This window comes from Motacilla alba, chromosome 15 (genome assembly GCF_015832195.1).
Source record: "Motacilla alba alba isolate MOTALB_02 chromosome 15, Motacilla_alba_V1.0_pri, whole genome shotgun sequence".
In the NCBI taxonomy this organism is placed as follows: Eukaryota; Metazoa; Chordata; class Aves; order Passeriformes; family Motacillidae; genus Motacilla; species Motacilla alba.
The window spans coordinates 9,564,650-9,587,452 of NC_052030.1; the positions used below are offsets into that span (position 1 = coordinate 9,564,650).

At 53.8% G+C, this 22,803-nt stretch overlaps 1 protein-coding gene across 4 annotated transcripts in view; it reads right to left on the minus strand.

Moving 5' to 3' along the window:
* SGSM1 (small G protein signaling modulator 1) overlaps positions 1-22,803 on the minus strand; it is a 36,286-nt gene that overhangs the window by 12,512 nt on the left and 971 nt on the right. Inside the window, exons 3-18 of one of the 4 annotated variants that reach the window (XM_038152652.1) lie at positions 13,760-13,835; positions 10,201-10,363; positions 9,293-9,445; positions 8,755-8,822; positions 8,471-8,616; positions 7,921-8,052; positions 7,275-7,399; positions 6,667-6,729; positions 5,796-5,863; positions 5,263-5,426; positions 4,768-4,897; positions 3,288-3,458; positions 2,288-2,426; positions 1,962-2,026; positions 1,507-1,652; positions 431-559 (exon numbers count right to left, since the gene is read on the minus strand). In XM_038152652.1, the coding sequence (XP_038008580.1) occupies positions 431-559; positions 1,507-1,652; positions 1,962-2,026; positions 2,288-2,426; positions 3,288-3,458; positions 4,768-4,897; positions 5,263-5,426; positions 5,796-5,863; positions 6,667-6,729; positions 7,275-7,399; positions 7,921-8,052; positions 8,471-8,616; positions 8,755-8,822; positions 9,293-9,445; positions 10,201-10,363; positions 13,760-13,835 (1,938 nt within the window). The remainder of the gene's footprint in view (positions 1-430; positions 560-1,506; positions 1,653-1,961; positions 2,027-2,287; positions 2,427-3,287; positions 3,459-4,767; positions 4,898-5,262; positions 5,427-5,795; positions 5,864-6,666; positions 6,730-7,274; positions 7,400-7,920; positions 8,053-8,470; positions 8,617-8,754; positions 8,823-9,292; positions 9,446-10,200; positions 10,364-13,759; positions 13,836-22,803) is intronic. The other 3 variants (XM_038152653.1, XM_038152654.1, XM_038152655.1) reach the window with 3 other exon arrangements.

Consider the following 22,803-nt stretch of genomic DNA (forward strand, 5'->3'; position numbering starts at 1 on the left):
CTCGTGGGACACAGCCACCCTTACCCTGCACAAAACGTGGCCAAAATTCGGATGGAAAAACGCCCATCCATCTCCTCCCTGCCCTCCCAAGGTGCACAAGGCACTGAACATGAGGAGCTGCACAGGCCAGGGACAAGCTTGGCCCTACCAATTCCTGCTGATCCAAGGGTTTGTCCCACTCCTACCTACAGCCCAGTCCAGAGTGGACATGAGGGCCAATGGGCTCACAGGGGTGTGCTGAGGCTTCTTCCATGCTGGAAAAGGGAGCCAGGAAGCCCAGTGCCATGCTTCACAACCCCTTAGTGCCAGGAACAGGCTCTTCCTCCTCAGCCCTACTTCATACCATCTTCCTAACAGACCTCTGCTAGCAGACTGGGCAGGGCCAGTGAGCACACGGGGCTGCTGTTGTCAGCAGCACACCCTCACCAACCTCCTTCCTCTCTGCTTCTGTCATCCCAAACTGGTAATGGCCCAGCAGGAAGGGCCACACAGCCTTCCTGATCTCGTGCTGGATCCCGCCGTAGTAGATCAGCCGCAGCAGCTCCTGGTCCTCGTAGCTCTGTGGGAAGAGAAGAGCCTGGGTCAGGGCACAGACACAGCCAGGAGGTACAGGTGCCCCCAGCCTGGCTGTGCCACCCATCAGCACCACAGCTGATGCCTCAGGTTTTAGCTTTTATGTTTTTCAGATTCTGTGCTGCTTTGGTGTTCTGAGCTTCGTATTAGGGGATGGTGAGCTCTCTTCATGGAGTAGGGAGACAAAACAATTCCTCCTCCAGCTGGGGACCAAGGACAACTGATCCGAATCTCAGGCCCAAGAGCATAAACAACATGGGCTGAAGAGAGGAAAACAAGGATGGGACTGCATGGGCTGGAGCTGTAATTGGACAATTAACTCCAATATGCAAACAGAGCAGAACTTATAAAAGTGTGAGACCTCATGACCAGTCATCCATTTTGTGACCATTCTGGGTTCATCTTGGGTGTAGCCCTGGCTGGGCTCTTGTGCTGCCCAAGGTGTATCCACTGAGGCCTTCTAATTAATTCTTTAACTCTTTCTAGTCTCTGTGTCAGAGAGCCCCCATCCCCACTGCCCATGATCCCTCAGACCCCTGCCTGGGCTTAGGCAGAGCCAGAGGCTGAGGGTGGACATTTTGCTCTCCACACCAAAGAATGCCCCACAAAATCACTGAGGGCCACTGCTGTGCCCCTGAGGTGGCAGCACGTCAGGACCCCACTCAGGACAGCAGCACCTGGGTGACAGCCACTGCTGCAGGCAGGCTCTGAGCAGGAGCACTTGAAGAGGAGCAGTGCTCACTCCTCAGCTCTCACATGCCAAGGATTAGGAGCCTCAGGCTCCGTGCAGCCTGGGACAGCCTGGCTGACTTCCCTCCTCGAGGAACTTCTTGACGTGCTTCCCTACTCCCCCATGCTACACCCACTTCAGTGCCACTGCCCCGGGCTCCCTGAGGCCAGCAGAGCTGGTGTGTCCCCAGGGCATGGCCCTACCGAGCTGTCCTGCAGGTATCTGTGCCAGATGTCCACGGTGAGCCCCGCGCTGGCGCTGCAGGGGACGTCGGGGGACACGATGCTGTGGTTCACCAGCGCCGACAGGTGGGTCCTCACCGTGGACAGGTGTCTGCAGTAGGCCAACCCTGCAGCAGGAACACCGCACCTTCAGCTGGGGAACTCCAGGAAACACGAGGATGAAGAGCAGGAGAATGCTCTGGTCTCCTGGGGGAGACTTGGAGCAGGGAGTCTCCCGGGACAGGTCCCTCATGTTGTACCCCCAGTGCTGCTGCTCACAGGGCTCCAGGCTGAGAGTCAGAGCCCAGCTGTTTGCTCCCCACCCTGAGCACGTGCAGCAGGCTGGTGCCAGCTCCCCCAGCACCACTGCCAGCCCAGGACCTCACCCCTCACCTGTCACACAACCCAAGGCAGCAGGGGGGGTGACAAGTACTCACATCCATAGAAGGCCCGGGACAGGATCTGGTACTTCATGTTGTCACACAACAGCTTCAGGGGAGCTCTGCCAACAGAAACACACAGGATGTGAGGGGAGAAAATGCTCCTGTGCATCCCCTCAGCCTGGCTTTGGTCCCACTGATCCAGCTTTGCCTGCAGGGATTCACCAGGGATGCTGCCTGGGTTCAGAGCAGCAATTCCTGCTGCCAGGCTATGGAGCAGCTGAGATGTCCCAGATGCAGGGACAAGCCTCACCTCAGCCACATCCCAGTGACCCTGCCATGGCTCCTGGACACTGAGCCCTGGCTCTGCTGTGCCCTCGTACCTCTCGTGGCTGCAGCCGTTGGCCGGGCCCCCGTCGGAGGAGCCGCTCTGGGAGCAGGAGGAGCAGGAGGATTTGCGGGTGCTGGGCTGCCACATGGGGGGCAGGACAGCCCCCGGAGCATCCATCAGGTCCTGGGGCACTGCAGGAGGGCAGAGAGGAGCATCAGCTACAGCCTGGCACTGCCCTGCAGTCAGGGAGCTACAGAGAGAGCTTTGATTGGCAAATGCAGCATCCCACTCTTGCCAAGGAGGCTCCAGCAACCAAGCAGGAGCCACCATGGGGAATCGCAGCACTGGTGAGCTCAGGAGAAAGGAAAGGGAACAAAGAGCACTGATGAGAGAGAACCATTGCTAATTAACCAGCTAATCCAGAAAGCTGATCTTAAACTGCTTCGTGCTGACCAAGGCAGAAACCCAGCACCCAACGCAGAGGTTCCAGAGAGAAAACAGGGTTGAAATCAGCTGCTGTCCCAGGAAGAGTGGATTACTGGAAGGGAAAAGGCCCATTCCTCAAAGGATCCCATCCAAAGTTCAGGGAAAGAAGGGAGCATCCAAATCACAAGGCAGAGATGAAGGCTTGGATGAAGAGGTTGAGAGGCACAGCAGGAGCTCTGCTTGTTGTCACTTGTTAATCCCTGCTTAAATTCTAAGTGCTGCTGCAAAGGCCTCGGGTCCTGCTCAGGTACCACCCACACACAGCCCAGGCCATGGGGAATAATCCTTTTTACTCCTCCTTGGAAATTAAATGGTGGTAGAAATTTCATTTTCTGGCTGGGCAAAGGTGTCCTCGCTCTCCCTTGGTCTCACTGGCTCTCCCTGCTTGTGATAAGGAATAAATGACATTGGCAGGAAAAATACTGAATTATTCCTACAGAAGTCCCTTCCCCTCCCACTGAGCTGATGGGTCAGTGACAGTCAGTGGTGACAGGGACAGCTCTGCAGGAGCTCTCAAGTGACAACACAGGTGAGCTGAGCACCAGACCCAACCAAGAGCTCATTACACTGATGCCAAGAGGTGCCCAGAGCAGCACGGAGAGCTCGGGATCTGCCAGGGAGACTCAGACACCATTTGGGGATCACCACCATCTTGCTTCCAGCTGGAATCTTCATTATCTTCCCTCTCCCAGCAGTCACAGGTGCAAGGAGTGGGTGAAAAGCACCATTAATGGCAACTAGAGACACAGAGAGAGGACAAAGGCACCAGTGAAAGGGGAGAAAGGAAGAATCTGTGGAGAAGAGAGAATGATGCAGTTCCACCCCTAGCTGAGGAGGTGCACAGGAACAGCACAGGCTGTGATGATGCCAGCTGAGGAGGTGGCAGCAATTCATTTCCCAGAAAATGTGGCCCCCAGCATGGAATTTTAAGGAAGGGGTAGATCAAAAGGCAGCCCCAGAAAGGCACATCTCTATCTGCTGTTTTAGCTCCAATCAGGTTTTTATCTGACTCACTGAATTGTGTTAGTCAGCTGAAGGCAGGGAGAACCAAGTATAATCTCAGCTGACGTTACGGAGGAGTCACAACGGATGTAATTTCTCCCTCATAGCCTCCAAAATGTGGGAAAAAGGTTTCCATCCGATTTCAGAGCTTTTTTAAAGAACACTCCACAAGTCTTCCATCTCAAACTCATGCTCTCCCCCCTCTAAAGTCATCTATAATGTCCCCAGAGGTCAGAAAACAGTTCCTGGCACCTCACAGAAGAGTGAGGGGATATGTACAGACATTTCAGCCAGGTTCAGATCATTCACCACCAGACATGAAGAGGCATTTCTGCTTTGGAGAACCCAGCAGCATCCCCTCCCTCGAGTTAGGGACTGAAGGCAGTGGGTGCAGCCTGGCAGCACCCAGAGCAGGGTGCTGGGACCTCCCCTTTGTGCTGCAGGAGCCACACTGGAGGAACATCACTGGATTTAGTGCAGCATGGGGGCAGCAAGAGAAGAATCAGCCCTGGGGACTTGTGATGGCAGAAGGTGGCCCCCAAGTGACCAAAGTGAACCTTTTTACTCATATTATGTGGGTATTATTAAGAGGGGTTTTTGCTGACCATTAATGCTGTTGTGCAGCTGCAGGAACAAAGGACTCAGCAGCAAGTGGAAGATATAACAAAAAAAAAAAAAACAAAAAAAAACCCAAACAAACAAAAAAAAACCCATAAAAATAAAATACAAAATCATGGAATGATTGGGTTGGAAGGGAATTTAGAGATTCTTCAGTTCCACCCCTTGCCATGGGCAGGGACACCTTCCATGATCCCAGGCTGCTCCAAGCCCTGTCCAACCTGGCCTTGGACCCTTCCAGGGATGGAGCATCCACATCTGGCTGTTCTCTGTGCCAGGGCCTCCCACCCTCCCGGGGAGGAACGATGACATTTAAATCAGGCAGCACTGGCACGAGCAGAGCCCCTCCCCTGGAGCCACCTCCCAGTTTGCCCCGTGCCCATCTCCCAGCTCCTCCAACCCCCCCAAAGGCTGCCCTGCACTCACCAAACTCTGTCTGTGTCCCGGGGTAGATGATCCTGAAGACATAATCCGTGGCTTCGTCATCTTCCTTGTCGGACGCGGACTCGGAGGAGCCCTGGGGGCTTCGCTTCTTCAGTTTGGGGAACACCTTTCCCTGGGGAGCAGAACCTGCCCTTCACGAGCCACCCACGGCCAGCCACTCCCTTCCCAAGCTCCTGCCCCATGTCTGCACATTCCCTGGGCTGGAGCAGCCCCTGGATCAAGCTTCCAGTGGCAGGTGAATCCATAACCCTGCTGGGCACAGGGTAGGCACACCCCAGAGAGCCAAACCCTGATGGGCAGCCCTCCCACAGCACCCCCAGCTTTCCAGAAGGGTCTGTTTAGCTGGGCAAGGCCATGAGCTAAACCCAACCACCACATTTTAATATTATTTAATTGAATTTATTAATTTTGGGGAGGATCATTTAAAACACAGCAGCCACTAATTGCCAGAGGGTCCCAGCAGGAACAGGCACCCACCTTTCCCCGCTGTGACCAGAGGGGTGGATCCAGCTGCCCGTGGGGCAGGAGGCCATTCTCCAGGCAGGACAGGAACTGCAGCAAGTGTCCTCCACGGGGGAAGCGCAGAGGTGGCCTCTGGATGCCATCCTGGCTCACCAGGACAACTGTGCCACCGCTGTCTACTGTTGGCAACAGCGAGAGCAGACACAGCCATCAGTGAGGGAAACAGCACGGGCAGGAAAGCTCAGGGAGAGGAAAAGAAGGACTTTCTTCCTTGTGTGGATTCTTCTCTAAGTCCATGATAAGACAGGCCATGGAAAAGGCTTGCTGGGATCACCCCCTCGGCAAAAAGAGCCCTGCTCTGCAGGCAGCACCCCCAGCCACGCACCAGAGCCAGGAGCTGGGGAAAGGCTTTTCTAGAAGCTCTTAAATCACAGTCACCACCCAGAGCTCTGAGGAAGTGCCCTGGAGCCAAAGCAGAACCGTGTCCCAGAGGTAAGGGATCAAGTGCCAGGTGACACAGCCCCCAGCAGCCCCAGCTGTGGCCTTACCCTGCTGGTGGCAGTGCAGATACACGATCTCCTCCAGGCGAATGGTCATGGCATAGTCCCAGTACACGCTGCAACAGAGGGACAGGGAAGCTGTGAGCCTCAAGGGTGTGAGGGGCTCTGCTGCTGCTCACAGCAGCTCCAAACCCTGCTCCTCTCCCCCTGGCAGCAGCCAAAGCCACAGAAAGGATGAGATCCCAGAGCAGTGATGCCAGCCTGATGAGTGACAACATGCCTCCAGAGCCAGGAATTGTCCCTGCCACCTCAGCTCAGCCAGGGCCAGTCCTGTCCCACCTGCCCTGGGTGGTTTCTCTGCTCTCACGCTGTTCCCAGACACAGGAAATGTGTCCATGCATCCTGGCAACTGCAGGGAGGGACTGGAGCCCTGCAGAGCTGAGCACTCTCCTCTGAGCACCCCAAGAGTCCCTCAGGAGCAGCCCTGGAGCCCCAAGGAAATGTGCAGTGAGGTCCAAGCCTGGGCTGCTGCTCTGGCCCGGGGAGGGGAAATGAACCCTCACAATTTATGGGGTTTCTTCAGAGCTCCCAACAGATTTGGTCTCAGCTGCTTCTGTTCAAGAACTGTCTCAGCACAGGCACCTCAAGGAGTCTGAGCAGATCTAGAACCTGCTGGAGAGCTGGCGGCCACCAGACAGAGCAGAGAGGCAGGGTTTCATTCCTGTGGAGAGCCCAGCACTGCTGTCCAAGGGTAGCAGCACTCAATCACATCCCACTTCTTTGCAACAAAGCAAATTTCCAGATTCTGAGCAGCAGCAGCATCTGCCACTTCGTAAAAATAGTGCTTAAATAACATTAAAAACAGCTCGTGAAGGACAGGAAGGTGTGCAAGAGTGACTCCTTGTACAGTCATACTTACTGTGCCATCTGCCTCCTCTCTTCCTTGGTCACGTCTTGACACTGGGAATTTTTAGAGCTTAGGCTGATGCCCAAGGCAAGAACTCAGAAAAGGAGTGCAGAGATGAAAACAGATTTTAGGGGAGGGTACCAGGCTCAAGTGAATGGCCCAGGGGCCAAGAAGAAAGGGGAGATGAAAAGCACACAGGTAAACAAAACCCAAAAAACCACAACTGACACTGAACAAAACTGAGACCAAGCTCTGCTGAAGAAGATCTCTACTCTACTTTAGGATGCTACATCAGTGCCCTAAACACTCCCATTTTCCTGGAGCCAGGAGAAACCTGGGAGCCCAATGTGCTGGGAGGGAGGGAGAGCATTTCCCTCAGGGCAACAAACAAAACCACTTTGTGTGTTTTGGAACAAGCCCCACTCCCTCTCTCTGAGCACTTCCCAGCAGAGACACATCTCACACCACCTCCTGCCACCCTCTCCCTGCCTCCTTCCCATTACAGGCTCAAGGGTGATGGTGTTTCTCTGGGAAAACAGTGATGGCTTTGCATCCCAGATGCAAACTCTGACCCAGGGGAACATTTCCCCCCCTGCTCTGGCACACTCAGAGCCAGTCACCTCTTCTCGTAGTCCAGGTCCCCCACGGAGCCGTTCATCAGCTGGTTGGGGGTCCACTTCAGTGCCATGATGTCAGCAGTCTGGTGAAGGGACAGATATCCTGGGATTGCCTCCATGTCATCTCGCTTGGGAGGAGAAACACAGTGACACACTGAGCTGGAAGAAGCACAAACCCCTGGAGCCCCATTGTGGCCCCTCACACAGCCCTGCCCACCCAGTCACAAACAGGGAGGAACCCCCTGTGGCCCTGGAAAACCTCCCAGCAGAGACTCCAGGACACCTCAAGGCCTTGGAAAAGGGCTGAGAGCAGCTGCCCAGCAAGGAAAACCTAACAGCTCCACCTAAAAGCACTTTGCACTTCGTTTATTTGACTACAAGGAGCAGGAGGGGACAGGAGAAGGAGTTTTGTGGCAAAGAACGGGCAGGGAGAAGAGTCTGTGTTTCCACCCAGGCTGGAGCAGAGCTCCTCCATCCCACTGGGAGCATCCATATCACAAGACCTCCACAAACACAATCCACTCAGTGTCTTCCCGGATGGAAAATGTGCTTTTCTCCATCCAAGAGCAGTTTGGGACAGAACAAGGTGCTGAGGGGCAGAGCAAGCCCAGGCAAGAGTTTCCAAGCCCAGGTTCCCAGCAGAGCTCACCGGCTGCACCAGGACGTTGTTCTTGCCGTACAGGAGCGTGGCTCGGGAATTCTGGTGCAGGGACTCCACGTAGTCCCTGGCAGACAGGGATGGCCTGTCATCCATGCTGCCACTGGAATGTCTTTTCTGAATCTGCAAGAGACACACTCACAAATGTGAGGTGAGCACAGACACCCTCTGGCTTCCCAAAAGCTTCTCTTGAACCTCATTCCCTCCTCACTTACTAGAGTCACTACTAGAAATCTTTCCCTCAGGGTCCTCTAAGGGGATTCCTGACTGTGTCCAAGCTCAGAGAAGCCCCAGGAGTGAATTTTGTTTGCAATGCACAGAGCAGATTCAGCTTTCTGTTCATACATGATGATCTCAGGGATGCAGAGCCTGGCATGCAGTGCCAGGAGAGGCTGGCACGCCAGTGCTCTCCATGGGCCACGTTCCCAGCACCTCTGCCTCAAAGACTTCCCTCATCAGAGGGCTCCACAGGCCTTTCCAAGCAAAGGGAGCCCAGATGCTGTGGATGTGGGAGGAGCAGAGGGGATTATCCCCCACTCACGCAGAGCGCCGGGCGCTTGGTGGGCGAGTCCTGGCGGCAGTGGGAGCTGTGGATCCTGTGCCTCTGGACCAGCTCATCTGCAGAGGGGTCTGTCCAGAAGTGGTCAGCAGTCTTCATCTTGGTGTATTCCAGTGCACAGGGCCCCACTGTGGAGAGGAACACCCCAAACATAAGGGAACCATCCTTGATCCCATGGCCGCGGTCACCTCCCGGATCTGCAGATCACAGATTAGGGAGCATGGGTTTGGAAAGCAAGGAGGGAAAGCAAGGAAAGCAAGTGTTACCCAATAAAGATGCTAGAATTGGCCCATCCACAGGATCCATCAGGAGAGCTTCCTTCTCATAGTACTTACTAGAAGAAATAAAGGACAGCAGAATGCTGGAGCACTGCAAAGTTACAGACAGTGGTTTAAATCCCCATCATGCCCTTCTCTTTCTGTATCTCCCCTTCATGGGAAGAGGGCAAGAAGCCCTAAACAGGCTGAGAAATTCCTGGGGAGCAGCAACCCTCCTGCAGCACATTGCAAGCATCACCATCTCCTAACTAACCTGTCCCAGCACAGGACACCTGAGCATGCAGATCCCAGAAGACGAGGACAATGCAGCCCTGACAACCCAGCCATCACCAGGGCCAGTGTGGCCTGTCTGTGTTTTAGGGAGTGCACAGTGGTCACCAGCAGCAGGGCATCCATCAGAGTCCCCACGATGGGCACTGAGTGACACAGCTGGCCTGTGCCATGCAGGGACTTCCCTGGCCCCCATGGATACAGCAACACCCCCAGTGCCACGGGCAGGACACGGGTGGCCCGTGCCGGCGCTCACCTGCTGTTCTCCACCAGGTAGTGCACGATTTTATCCAGGACCTTTTCGAAGAGGGCTGTGCGGATCCAGAGGTGCTTGATGGCCTGAGGAGACAGGTTGGGCAGCTTCGGCACCTTGCGCACGTTCTCCGGGGCCCCCTGGGCTTGGTTTCTCCTTTAGGTACAAGACAAGAGACAACAACACCACAGGCTCACCCCTGAACTCTGAGGGAGCCCAGGGCACCCCTGCCACCAGAGGTTTGGGGGTGTTAACCGTGTTGGCTGGGGGATCCCAGGGAATTGCCTGGGACAGAGCTCTGGAGGTGCTTCCTGTCCCATCCCCTGCTCCAGAGGGGCCACACCTGCATCTGAAATCAGACATCACCAAATCAGTTCCCCACTGTAAAGACACCCCAGAACTCTGCTCTCCCTCAGCACAGTCCTCCAGCCCACACACATTTCCACGGCTGAGCTCACAGGCAAAGCAGCTCATCTTAGGACAGCTTAAAATTCCTGCCCGCAGGTAGCTGCTCCATCCATCTCCCTGCTAATTGTCCAAGGATGAGTAATCCTCTCCCAAACAGCAGCTGAGTTACTGCAGCTTCGAGCCCTGCACACTGAGACAGGCCAAACGTGGTTCCAGCTGGCTTGGTGAACTGCTCCATAAACTGTGACAGCTCAGGAGCAGCGTGCTCAGCTCTCCCTGAAGCACCAGAGCAGAGGCAGAGAGATTTAGAACTTGTCCATCCCTGCTTAAACCATGACCACAACTCCTAGAACAGCAACCAGTTTGGTCAGGATACAACAAACCCAGGAGAGAAGACTGAAGGAGAAATTCCTCCTGTCGAGGCTCAAGTTGGACCCAAACCACACTTCCCACCCCAAAACCCGAGTGAGCAGAGAGGACTGGCAGCCACGCTGGTGCCTTACGCGTTCTCAATGAGCTGCTCCAGGTCCTGCACCTTCCTGCAGAGCTCCTCTGCCAGGGGGAAGCTCTTGCCCACCTTCATGAAGAGCGCCGCGATCTTGTTGCTGCGCAGGAACCCGGCCGCCCTCCGCTTCAGCCCGAACAGCACACAGCACTCCACGGCAGCTGCAGAGAGCACAGGCCTCAGGATCAGGGTATTCCCGCTGGGAATGAGCCACAGGGATCATCCAGTCCAGCTCTTTGAGGGATTGGCCCATCAATGGAACACACAGTTATAGCACCACGCAATCCTGGCTTGAGTTGCACCCTGCTCCACCCAACTGAGCCAGCCTCGGGGTCACTGCAGCACCTTCCCTGTGGAGCCAGGCTGAGAGAGGTGGAGCTGTTCAGCCCGGGGAAGAGAAGGGTGTGTGGAGACCTCACAGCACCCCCCAGGATCTGAGGGGGTGACAAGGAATCCAGAAAAAGACTGCTCATCAGGACCCCTCCTACTAGACCAAGTTGCTCTAAGCCCCATCCAACCTATCCTTGAACACTTCCATAGATGGAGGCTCCTAAAATGCCTCAGACAGTAGATCTGAAGGCAGAGACATCCCAACCTTGGCTTCAGGAAATTGTAATCCCATCCCACATGGGAATTAACAACAAGCACCACAGCTTCTCCAGGCAGGGCAATTGCTGTGCTGGGCAAACAGGTTGACACTACTCTTTTTGTAGGTTGTTTTTTTTTTTTGTTGTTGTTGAAGTTTCTTGTGGATTGTGGAGAATCCAGCATCTCCCTGATGTTTTCCCTTCAGCCCAGTCTGAGGGATGGGCACAGCTGGAACAGGAGGTTTCACTCCCTGTGCTGGGATGGTGCAAGTCAGGAGGACAAAGCTCAGGAGCAAGGACAGGCACCCTGAGGGTTTCTAAAGCAGCACAGGAAATGGGGCAATTTTCCCCAAAAAATCTCAATGATCATGCAAACATTCTTCTGAAAAGCTGAAAGGAACAAAGTCCCTGTGGATGAACCACAGGCAATGCCATCAGCTCAGTCTGGCTTTGGGGACTCTGTTGGTACCTGGGGACACGAGGACTCATTAAGCCCCTGTGGAAGGCTGTGCCTGACTCCATGACCTGATCTGTGCCCAGAGGCACTCACCAAACCCCAGTGAGTGCCCAGACAGCCCCAGACACCTTCCCTGCCCTGCCAGGGTGAGCAGGGATCCCAGGAATCAGCGATGACTCCACAGAAAGGCGTGCACACGCACAGGCTCAGCCAGCAGCTCATTCCCAAAGCCCCCTGGGAGGGCTCAGGATGGATGTCTGGTGCCAAACACAGACTGATTAAACAGGCTGATCAAAGCCCTGGAAAAATCACACAGACCCACAGTCCCCAGGCCCTTGATCCAGGTCTGACAAGGAGTTCTGCTCCCTCCTCCCTGGAAAGGCAGCACTGCTGAGCCGAGCCCGGATGCTGCTTCCTCTCCTGCCTGGAAAGGCACACTTCCCTACAGCTGAACAACTCCATGGAGACACAGGAAAAGGCATTCCACGCAGCCCCATCTCAGCAGCTCCCAGGCTGGGAGAGGCTCATTATCCTGCCCTGATCCGTGCCTGAGCTCGGTGCCCAGCAGCAGCATCCGGGGGGCGGTGAGACACAGCCTGTGCTGGCAGAACAACAACAGATTTGGGCCAGCCCAGCCCTGCTGACCCCCAGCAGCCAGGCAGAGCCACTGCAGGGACATCTGGCTTTGAAACCAGGCCCTGCACAAGCCCTCCCAAAGCCCAAAGGGCTTCGTCTGTCCCAGGATTATGTGCAGCTGCAAATAAAATGAAACCCAAACTGCTCCATGGCTTTGCCAGAAAAGCCAACATCTCCCTCATTTGTCCTATGCTCCATGGCTGAAACATGAGTGACAAACAGCCCCACCTGCCTGGGACTGCACCCAGGGGTGCCCATTTGGAGTGCCCAGCTCAGGGGGGTGCTGAAAGCTCAGGTACCCACGGGGGGTGAGCAGCCAGGGCTGCTCCTGCTGCACTCCCAAGGAAGGGAGCTCCCAGTGCCACCAGTTCCATTCCAAATTCCCAGCAGACAAACAGGAGCACCGGTGCTCTCGCTGTGCTCAGGTCACAGGCAGCACATCCCAGCTCCTGCCAGGCAGGGGGAAATCTCAGCTCCTGACAGGCCCCTGGCACAGACACGAAGGCAGAGCTGTCAGCAGCATCTGTTCCCCATGCCAGATCTGAACCCATGCAAAACACCTCTCCTGCTGGCAAACTACAGGGAAATGTGCAGCTTCCACAGGAAAAACTCTCCCCGTGCTCTACTAAATCCAGGGGTGATGGCAGCATTTTTAAACAGGATGAGTTTTGGAGCTCAGTTTTGTCACCACTGCAAAGAGATCCTCCTCATCCCTTGGGATACAACTTAGAGCAGAGCCAGGATATACAGGATATAATCGACAGCAGATGCACATGGTGCAGGGGCCCTGCTCAGCTACACCCAGCTAAGGGGGCAGCTTTGACTCCTGGCAAAAGACTGAAAATATTCCAGAGCTGCCCAGAGCTCTGACATGATCCAAACCCCTCGGGCTGAGCAGCCTTGGCTGCCGTGGACACCAAACCCTGGGCTCCCCATCAGCCTCCCAGGGCAGCCTGGACATGACAGATGCCAGCTCGTGTTTGTCTGCTCCAAACCCCCCCTCCCAGCACCACGGGGGCTGCTGCCCTTCCCTGCCAGCCCACTGGCTCCATCCCCAGGGGTTTGCACTGCGCAGGGCTCCGTGAGGAGGGCTCTGCTGGGAAGGGAAGGCAGCTCTCTCCAGGGAAAAGGGCAGCTCTGGCAGCCAGAGCCAGGCTTGCAGCACGCTCTGCTTGGCAGGGAAAGAGGTTATTTATAAGCTCACCCAGCTCCTGGAGAGCCCCAGCACTGGGGAAGGTGAAGGGAGCATTGCAGTGAGAGGAACAGCGGATGGAGCAGGAGGGGGACACCAGGAACCAGGGAAATGCAGCAGCATCTTAAGAGGCCCGAAGGAACCAAGGAGCCCTTGGTGCCTGGATGCCTCAGCTCCCTGTCACAGGAGCCTATAAATAATGCCACTTTGGGAAGCCTCGTGCTGCACAGAAAAGCAGGGAATGAGTCACACCTGGAGGTCTGCTCTGCTCTTTCGAAGCCACACAGGGGCCACGGGCTGGGAACAGGCTCCTGGGTGTCTTTGATGTGAGGGCCCAGCAGGAAAGGAGAAAGCCCAGCCTCCTTTCCATAAACTCCTATTCCATAACAGCAAAGAAAAGGTTTGGACTTGACAGACTTTCGGCTGGATCAATTCTCGAGGGAATTTAAAAATAAAATATTGTTTCTAGTCCTTCCTCAACGCCAGCATCCCTCCCTCTTTTGACACATCCCTGTATATTTTAAGCACAAAGAGCTCAGGGACTGGGACCTCTGCCAGAACAATCCATCCTCTGGCACTCCCCACTCCCCCAGCCCAAGGTCCTGGAGCTGGAGAGTGTTCCCAGGAGTGTTCCCACCTGGCACAGCACCAAAAGCCCCAGTCCAGGCCAGCACAGGGGACTCACCACAAAAGGAGATGATGTGGCTGCTGTCCTCATGCACAAACTTCCTCGTCACAGCCTCCTCCATGATCTGCTTCACCTGCAGGACAGAGGCAGTCAGGAAAAACATGGAATTTCAGCCATGGACCTGAGGTGGGGTGGGTGCACGGGAGCCTCCTCTGCTCCCAGGTTTTCCCAATGGCACAGGAGAGCTCATGGAGGATTGATGCAGCTCTGCCTGCTGAGCATCACCAGCTACCTCAAAAAGTCAGGTATAACAAAAGGGTTGTTTCATTTCTGAGAAACTTCACAGAAGGAAAACGATGAGCTGAGGATTACCTGAGGGAACTGAGCATCACTTAGACAAAAGTCATCTAATAAAGGCACCCAAATCTCATATTCAAGGGTTTTACAGCATTGTGCTGTTCTCTAATTTTGTTTGACAAATTTCCTGTGACACAGCTGTCCCAAATGGCTGCAATTCTCCATCAATGCCTAATTCAGTGATCACCTGGCACCAGCTGTGCCCAGGAATTCCATTTGCACAGCAGTGCCAGCAGCTCTGCCCTCTCTGACTCACAACTGGCACTCAGCTGCTCCGGAGGAAGCTGTCACTTAGCGCTCATCGGGGGCACATTAGGGGACAAAAACAAACAGGACCCCACACAAACCAGGAGGGTAATTGTTGCAGGGGGCAGGCAGGAGGTCAGAGCCAGCAGGTCGGGTCTGGCAGCAGAGGGGTGGCTTCCATCCCCAGCTGTCACTCTCCCTAATCCCGCTGCCAGCAGCCAAAGCCCAGCTGAATCTTTGCTCCTCGAACGTTCACTTCCCAACCACTTTTCCTTTCAAACACAGCTGCCAGCGTGCCTGGATCTCATCTTCCAGTGCCTCTGTAACATCTTGGTTTTGGGAAACACGGGGGAAAGTGTTGCCAGCACAGAGCCGAGGGTGTGAGGGAAGCTGAGCTTAGCAAGGTGCTCTCCCCGAGGGCACAGGGAGGAGGGAAATACAGCAGGTCAAGACTCGGCCAAGCAAACCTTGGCATGGATGAGAGACCTTTAATGGCATCATTTGGGGAATTAAACTGCTCTGCAAGGTATAATCAAGGCCAGTTATGCACAGCTTACAGCTCCATAAAGGAAATCCTGAGTATGGATTAAGAGCAGAGTCTCTGTGAGCCAAGAGCTGCTCTGCCAGAGCCCTCAGGTGAGATCCCAGCACTGCTCCCTGCTCGGTGACTAACAGAGCCCTGACACTTCCCTGGATGCCAGCAGCTCGGATGAGCTGGTGCTGAGTCAGGAAGTCACAGCAAGGAATGGCACTGAGATGTGGAACTCGGGACTGGAGGTGCCTCGGAGCACTGGGAAATTCCTCATGGTCCAGCTCCTGCACCTTCCACGCCTCCCACATCCCAGCCCTGTGCTCAGAGCAGCGACTCCACCTGCAGGAACACCCCAGCGACCAGGACAAAGCTCCATCTTCCACCTCAGTGCTCTACTGTGTCCTAAAACTGCAGCTGTCCCTGGTCAGGGCACCTCCTGGTGCTCCTTCCTTCCTCACCTCCCATCTTCAGTTTTCTGCTGGTGCTCCTTCCTTCCTCACCTCCCATCTGCAGTTTTCTCCTGGTGCTCCTTCCTTCCTCACCTCCCATCTGCAGTTTTCTCCTCGTTTTTCAGTTCCTTCCTTCCTCACCTCCCTCCTGCAGCTTCCCCCTGTCCCAGTGCCCCACGCTGGGCACCAGGGAAGGGGCAGCTGCAATCCTCACTGAGGGCTCCTTGCTCCAGCACCATTCCATTTTACACTTCAGCAACAGAAACAGGGACAGAGGCAGTCCCAGCAAGAGGAGAGGAGCCTCTGTCTCCCACACATCCCCTGGCGTGGCTGCAGGGCTGGAGCAGGGATGGGGAGCAGCACACTGTCCACCACGTGCTGCCCAGAGCTGCCCCTTCTCCTCCACCTGGAATGTCCACCAGAGATATTCTGGCATCCTGCCCAACCCGGGAGCCATCCCTGGTAGGGATGTTCACATCTTGGGGCCCTCAGGGATTCCCTGAAATTTGGCTGAGCCACCCTTGTCCAGATGGCTCCTGACCCTCACCCAGGCAGGCTGAGCTTCCTCTGGCAGCAGGACTCAGCCCTTCTCCCTCACACATCCAACTGACCACACACAAATATTAAATGTACTCACGGCAGCACTGGTGGTATCAGGATTTTACCCTCCCACCTTCACAAAATATGCCTGAAAATCAACTTGCAGAGTTGATTTTTTGCAAGTTGCAGAGTTGATTTTTTTGCAAGTTGCAGAGTCAACTTGCAGTCTTTACCAGCCTCTGATTCAATCAGGAAATATTCCAATATAAGCAGTATATTCAAATATTTGACATTTCAGTGCATTGACACCATGCCTGCAGTGCCACAGGGCCTTCCCCAGGGCAGTGACCATCTGTCTGTCCAGGGCCTGGGGACCATCCAGGACAGCAGGACACGGCTCTGAGAGGGCATTTCAGTGCCAACGCTGCACAAGCCACCTGCACGCTCGAGGCACAAACAAAACACCTTCCAAGAGACACAGTTTAGTGGAAAATTACTCATTAAATGTTAAAAAAAATTAAAAAATAAAAAATTGTACTGCGTTGAGTGAGGTTGTAACAGTAAAAATAAATCAAGTCTAAAGGCCTGGAAGTGGAAAGAGCAACAAGGGCACTCACCTGGTGTGTGACAAACACAGACACCAGCCCCAGCACAGACAGACAGACAGACATGGCCTTGTGACACAAAATAAGGGGTATCTTGGAATCCTGGAATGGTTTGGGTGGGAAAAAACTTCAAGCTCATCCCATTCCAGCCCCTGCAGTGCAGGGACAGCCTCCCCTAGCCCAGGCTGCTCCAAGCCCCATCCAAGCTGGCCTTGGGCACTTCCAGGGAACAGAATCAACACTTCCAGGGAATGGAGCCAAGAGATGCCAACTTTCTCTACGTACCAAGAAAGTTTTCCAACAAAACCATCTCAAATTTGCCCAAACAGACACAGTTGGCATCTGTAGGACAGCTCAGAGCCAGAAAACCCCAAAACTCCTGACAGATTTCCTGTGCTGTTGTCTGCAGACCCCAAAGGGCTCTCCCACAGCCAGCTGGGATCACCAGGAGCACAGCTGGGATCTGCCAGGGGATTTGTGACACCCCTTGGCTCCCTCCACAGAGCAGACTTGAACAGCCTCTGAATGTGCTGCATTTTAATGCTAATTCTCAGACTGCAGCCAGAACAATCCCAACAGATGAAGCTGCCCACTCTGCATCTCATGCCAGCCTAGAGAAATGAGATGTTTGCTCTTCTTTTATTAGAAAGGAAATTAAAAACAGCAACTAATAATTTTGCTGTAGGTAAACTCGAGAAGAATCTCATCAAGTATTCCACAACAGCACAAGCAGCCCCCCTGGCTCCAGCTGGGAGCACAGGACAAGTCTCCCCTGGAAAGGGAAATCAAACCTCACCTGTCCAACAACCCCAGGGAGGGATGAAGGATGAAGGCTTAAACCTCTCTGCTACAAAATTCCCAGGGATATTCATCATCCAAAGTCCAGCTTTGCTGTCACCCAGCCCTGCTGTCATTTACACTGCTGGAACAAGCCAAATATTATCACAGCCACAGCCACCACCGAGGTGCAGGGACCAGGAGCACACCAAGAACTGCAGGTTTAATTAGCCCAAGGCAATATTGACTCTCAACTGCTCTACCTGGTCAGATTTTCCCCCGCAGAACCTGTACTCTGCATCATTTGCAGTCTATTTTCCTGCCTCTTGCAGAGCCTTTCACTGGTTTTTCAGGCATTTCTGGGGGTGCACAGCACCTCCTGTCTATTTGGCCATGCTCAGAACTCTGTGGAATTGTTTACAGCAAGCCAGATGCAAACAGAGTCCCCAGGGAGATCCTTTTCCCAGTCCTGCTCCAGGGTCAAGCTCGCTCACGTTGCCACAGGCTGAGGGCAGCTGTGGGGCTGCTCCTGGCCACCAGATCCAGGAATGGGCCTGGCTGCCACATCCAGCACCAAAAAATGCCTGGATGAGCAAAAAAATGGGGCACAGCAGCCCCACACAGGAGCCAAAGCAGTGGGAGAGCATCCCATCCCATCCCATCCCATCCCCAAAGGATTTACAGCTAAAAATAGGGATGATGGAGATGGAGATGAAGATGAAGATGGAGATGGAGATGTCTCCTGCTCCTTCTGAACATCCACCTCTATGCAGGATCAGGTGGATGAGATGCTACAGGACCAGAGCCATGAAGCTGCACTGTCTGTACCCCCTCAGAATCATGGAATTCATCACAGAATCATGGAATTTCGGTTGGAAGAGACCTCCAAGATCACTGAGCCAAATCATTTACCCAGCACTTCCAGGCTCACTGCTCCTGTTCAATCCACCTGGCCCAGGAGAACCAGCAAGCCCTCAAAAGCCATCAAACAAACACCAAAATAATTAAAAAAAAAAAAACCAAAACCACCCAACCCACTGATGAAAGAGGCTTTAAACTTGATTTGCTTTTGTACATTTGCTTTTCAAATTCTTTTCCAAGCTGGAGCTTTCTCGTTCTCATCACTGCTTTGATTATGTGTTTGAAGTTAATTCTTGCACTTAAAAAAAATCCCATTTTTCCTTGTCAGTTCTGGTGCAACGAGTGCATGTGGGCACTCCCTGCTGTGGTCTGAGCTCTCCTGTAGCTGCTGCTCCCAACCAAGGTCTCTTTCCCCAAAAACCTCCCCGGGAAGCAGCTCCCCATGGGACACTGCAGCACTTCTCAGGTGATACAAAACCTGAGGATCACTGAGATGCAACACCAGGACATCCCCAGGCAGGGCTGTATTTGCAAGGACAAACAGCCTCCCCTGCACTGCAGGGGGATATTTCCCAGCAGGAATGCAAGCCTGGTTTTGCTGGATGTAACAAAGGCATCCCAGGCAAAGCAAGTGCAGAATTCCTGCTCAGCTCCAGGACACAAAGACATTATTCCAAATCCTTCTGATGCCCACAGGAAAGTTCAGGGAATGCTGGATGGAAATCCTGGGATATTTCACCACATTGCTAAAGCCACTTTTCCAGCTACAGCAGAACTTCTCAGACTGAAACCTCTCACCAGCCAGCTTCATCTGCTCATTTGAAAATGAAATGTCTGCCTGTTGCCTGTCTTGTTGCTACAAGGCCCTTTTTTAGCAGCCTTGTTGATAAAATTCACATTTTCAGGCTCGGTGCTGCAGGATTTCCTGTTTCTCCTGCCTCACACCGTTCCTCATCTTTCCAGCAGCAAACACCCTGATGATCCCCAAAGCAGGTGCCAGACACACTGCTCAGCACCACCCCCAGCTGCAGCCGCTCCTCCAAGAGTTCACTGGCTGACCACTACATAAAAAACCCCAATTAATTGTGCTGGGATCAGTTAAAACAGCCCCAGCTGCAGGGCACGGGCAGCATTTACACCCAGAGGCATTTTGGTGGCCCCTGGCACGGGGGGGACAGCACAGGGACAGCTCTGGTGGCACCAGGCACTTGCCTTGAAAGCCATTTGGCAGCTCCCTGTTCTTGCTGCCTCGGAAACATCGATCACCCTCCAGCCCACTGAGACCTCTGGCTTCTCTAAAAGTCCTGTTTCATTATTTATGAGCACTCGCTGAATAAAACATGGCACCTCCTGCAGCTGAGGGATCCTCCACGTGACACACACAGGAGGGAATTCCAGGCCAGCCCTTCCCCAGGAACCACCTGTGCTCACAGCTGGGGACTGGGGTGAGGCTCCAGGGAGGAGAAGAACTCTGAATATTTGCGCAGTTTGCTGGAAAATGAATTTAAAATACATTAATGGAAGGATCCATAATGCAGCATTGCACCCTGGGGGACACAGGGGGTGATCCCAGCCACGTGTATTTGCTGAGAGCGTTTTGCAGCAGACTTTCTTCACAGAGCATCAACTTTTGGCCCAAAATCCCAGCTTGCAACACTAATTTAAGCTGCCTGAGATCACGTTCTAGCTGGTTCTATTCCTGTTGTGCTTGTCAAAGGCACATTTCCACGCCATCTGTGGGCCCTGCTCGCTGTAAATGCTCAATAGAGACATTTAGGGAAACATTTAAGGCAAACTTTAGTCATTTCTGTGTTTCCAGCACACCCAAACCTCGAAGCTGGGCTCTGCTCCCACCACATCCCAAAGCTCCTGTTTCTCCAAGGTAGTGATGGCACCCTGAGGAGTCTTTTGGATGCACTGAAACATGGCAAGGGATGATGCTGAAACCAAGGGCAACTCCCGGCTCCAAACTGCCCTGAAGTCCTGAATCCGTGCAAAGCCAGGTATTCCCATGGCAACAGCCAGGATGCAGGCGGGGAGGAGGGCAGGAAATTTTGGCAGCAGGGGACAGAGGCTCCCCTGGCCCCGGGGAAGGTGTGAGGAAGGGGGAAAGCAGCACAAAACCTGCCCTGGGGAGGAAGGCTCGAGCCAGGGGCTTCTGGAGCACGAGAGCTCTTGAGCAAAGCCCTGCTTTCATCTGTGAAAGGAGAGGAAATGGTCCCCAGTGATCAGAGCTGCTCTTCAGAGCAGATCGATGCAGGCAATCGAGAAATGCTGCATTAAGGGCCCTCTGCTCTCTCTTGCTACAGAAATATCTGAAAAAGGCTGCCCTGGGTGCTTGACAGACATCAGAGGGTCCCTCTGCCAACAGCAGCTTTCATTACCAACCTGCAGCTCATCATCCTCATCCTTATCTTGCCTGAACACTTTTGACAGCTGCACAAAGGCCTTTTCCCTTTTTTCTTTTTTTTTTTTTTAATAAACTGGCCTTGAGAACACTTAAAGCTCTCAACATTAATTTTTCAAATCCTAGTAACATTAAATTAATTTACAATTTTCTACCCATCCAGAATGAAATAGCTGGCACCGGTGCCTGCAATCTGATATTTTGGAATAGCAGGCACGCAGAAAAACAAACCCAAGCTGCAAAAACAATGCTCTTACCAGTCATTTGTGTTATTTAGCCACAAACCAGGCAACATGGCTGCAAAGCAGGGGCTCCTCTGAAAGGGTGGGAGGAAGAGACTGACTGCTGTTCCCATGACACATGATGAAGGAATTAGTCAACAGCTACACAGTGACAACCATTCCAGCTACTGAAAAATAAACAATATATCTGGCAGAAGACAAGCAGGCTGTGGTCAACCCCAATATTTGAAAGAATTCTTAGAACAGGCAGCAAAATATTCAATTCAGGTTCAACAGTTACTGATGAGTAAGGACTCAAGAGCTGCTTCCTGAGTGGCAAGTTAAACATAAACTAAGTTTTTGCAGAAGAAAGACCAAGATGACTGTTTGCTTTCACACACCACCCAGCTTTTCACTCAGCTCACACTCCAGGGACACGTGTGCAGGTGGACTGCACAGGTAACACCTGCTTCCCTTCCTCTGTGCCCTGCAGCTGCCTGCAGGGAGCTGAAAACAGAGCTCAGGACTCTCCTCCACGCAAAACAAAACTTGTGGAAGCAGGAGGAGCACAGGTTGCAAGAGGAACATTTCTAGCTGCAAACCCACACCCCTCCAAACCTGGGTATTTCTGGCTCAGTAAAAAAGCCTCATTCCATCTGATAGAAGCCCTAAAAAGTCAGAGAATGCTGGCCATGCTGCTTCTCCTGCAGAACAGCGCACAGGATGCCTCACAAAGCCAGACTCCGCTCCTTCCCTCGCAGCCTTGCTGACAAACAGTCAATCTTGCAGCTTCCAGGGCTGGTTTGATTTATTATGGCCATATGGGCTCAGGGGGGGAGGAAGAAGATGGTGACAGATAACACAGCTCATCTCAACCTGCACATCCACTGCAGCACAGGACTTCTCCAGAACCTTAACCATGGCAACAGCCAAATACTGAGGGCTGCTCAGTGCCCTGGCTAATTCCAGTTTATTGTTTCTGTCCCTGCTCAGATCAGACCTTCTCCCCAGTGTTTGTGTTCTCAGTTGTGGCCCTGGGGTGACAGAAGTGGCACAGCTCCCCCAGGACAGCCCTGCCTGTCCCTGCTCCCAGCTGGGCTCACCTGCACGGAGGGCTGCAGCAAAACCAGGTGTGGCCTCGTGAAATGAGAATGACACAGGTTTGAGAAAGGTTAAAATTCTGGGAGTGGGGGGGGGGGGGGGGGGGGCCCCCAAACCCCCAAATTTCTGCAACTGGCCCTTTCTACTGCTCCCTGGAGTCTGCACAAGCTCCTGACTTAACCTGAGGTCAGCCTAGAAGAGGAAGGAAAACCAAAAGCTTGAGCAGAGAGCAACAGGCAGAAGAATGCCCCACCTGCTCCTGGTTTCAGGGACGGTGCTGAATAATTAACCCCATAACCTACAGGATCATGTCTCCCCGGGTTTTTAATTCCTACCAGAGCATAGGTCCTCCATGGAATTCCCCAGCCTGTGTGGCTGTGCACCCACAGCCCCTGCCCAAGCTCTTCCAGCAGGAGTGGAAGGCAAATCCCAAGGGAATGGCAACCACTTGGTACCTGCAGGGAACCCACACCAACATCCTGAGCAATGGGATCACCAGGAAAAAGCCTCAGCTCTGCGTCAGCACCAAGGGGCTGCTGGAGAGAGCCCCGAGAGTGACAAACACCCAGCTCACAGCACTGTGGTGGCCCTTCCCAGGGCAGGAGGGCTTTCCCCACACACCCCTCCCTCCCTCAGGCTTTAGCCACGTTCACCAAACCCACATTATCCCCCCCCAAAGCCAGCAGAAGGGCAGGAACCAAGCCCAGCCCTGCTCCCTGAGGTACCAGCTCCACTTTCCCCAGCCCTGGGAGCCAGCAGAGCCAGGCACTGAAGGCCAGCACAGGAGAGGCTCTGGGGGAAGCCAGGAGCAGCCCTGGCTGCCACCCTGCAGCAGCTGTCTCTGCACTCAGGAGCTGCCACAGACAGCAATAACGAGATGGCAGCTCCATCCACCACGCTAAATAAATGTCATACCCTTTTCCTGGTTTAATAGCCGTTGCTGAGGCAACCAGCAGTATTCCTTAGCACCACACCCGGCACAGGATTAAAGGTGGGAAGTGGTCT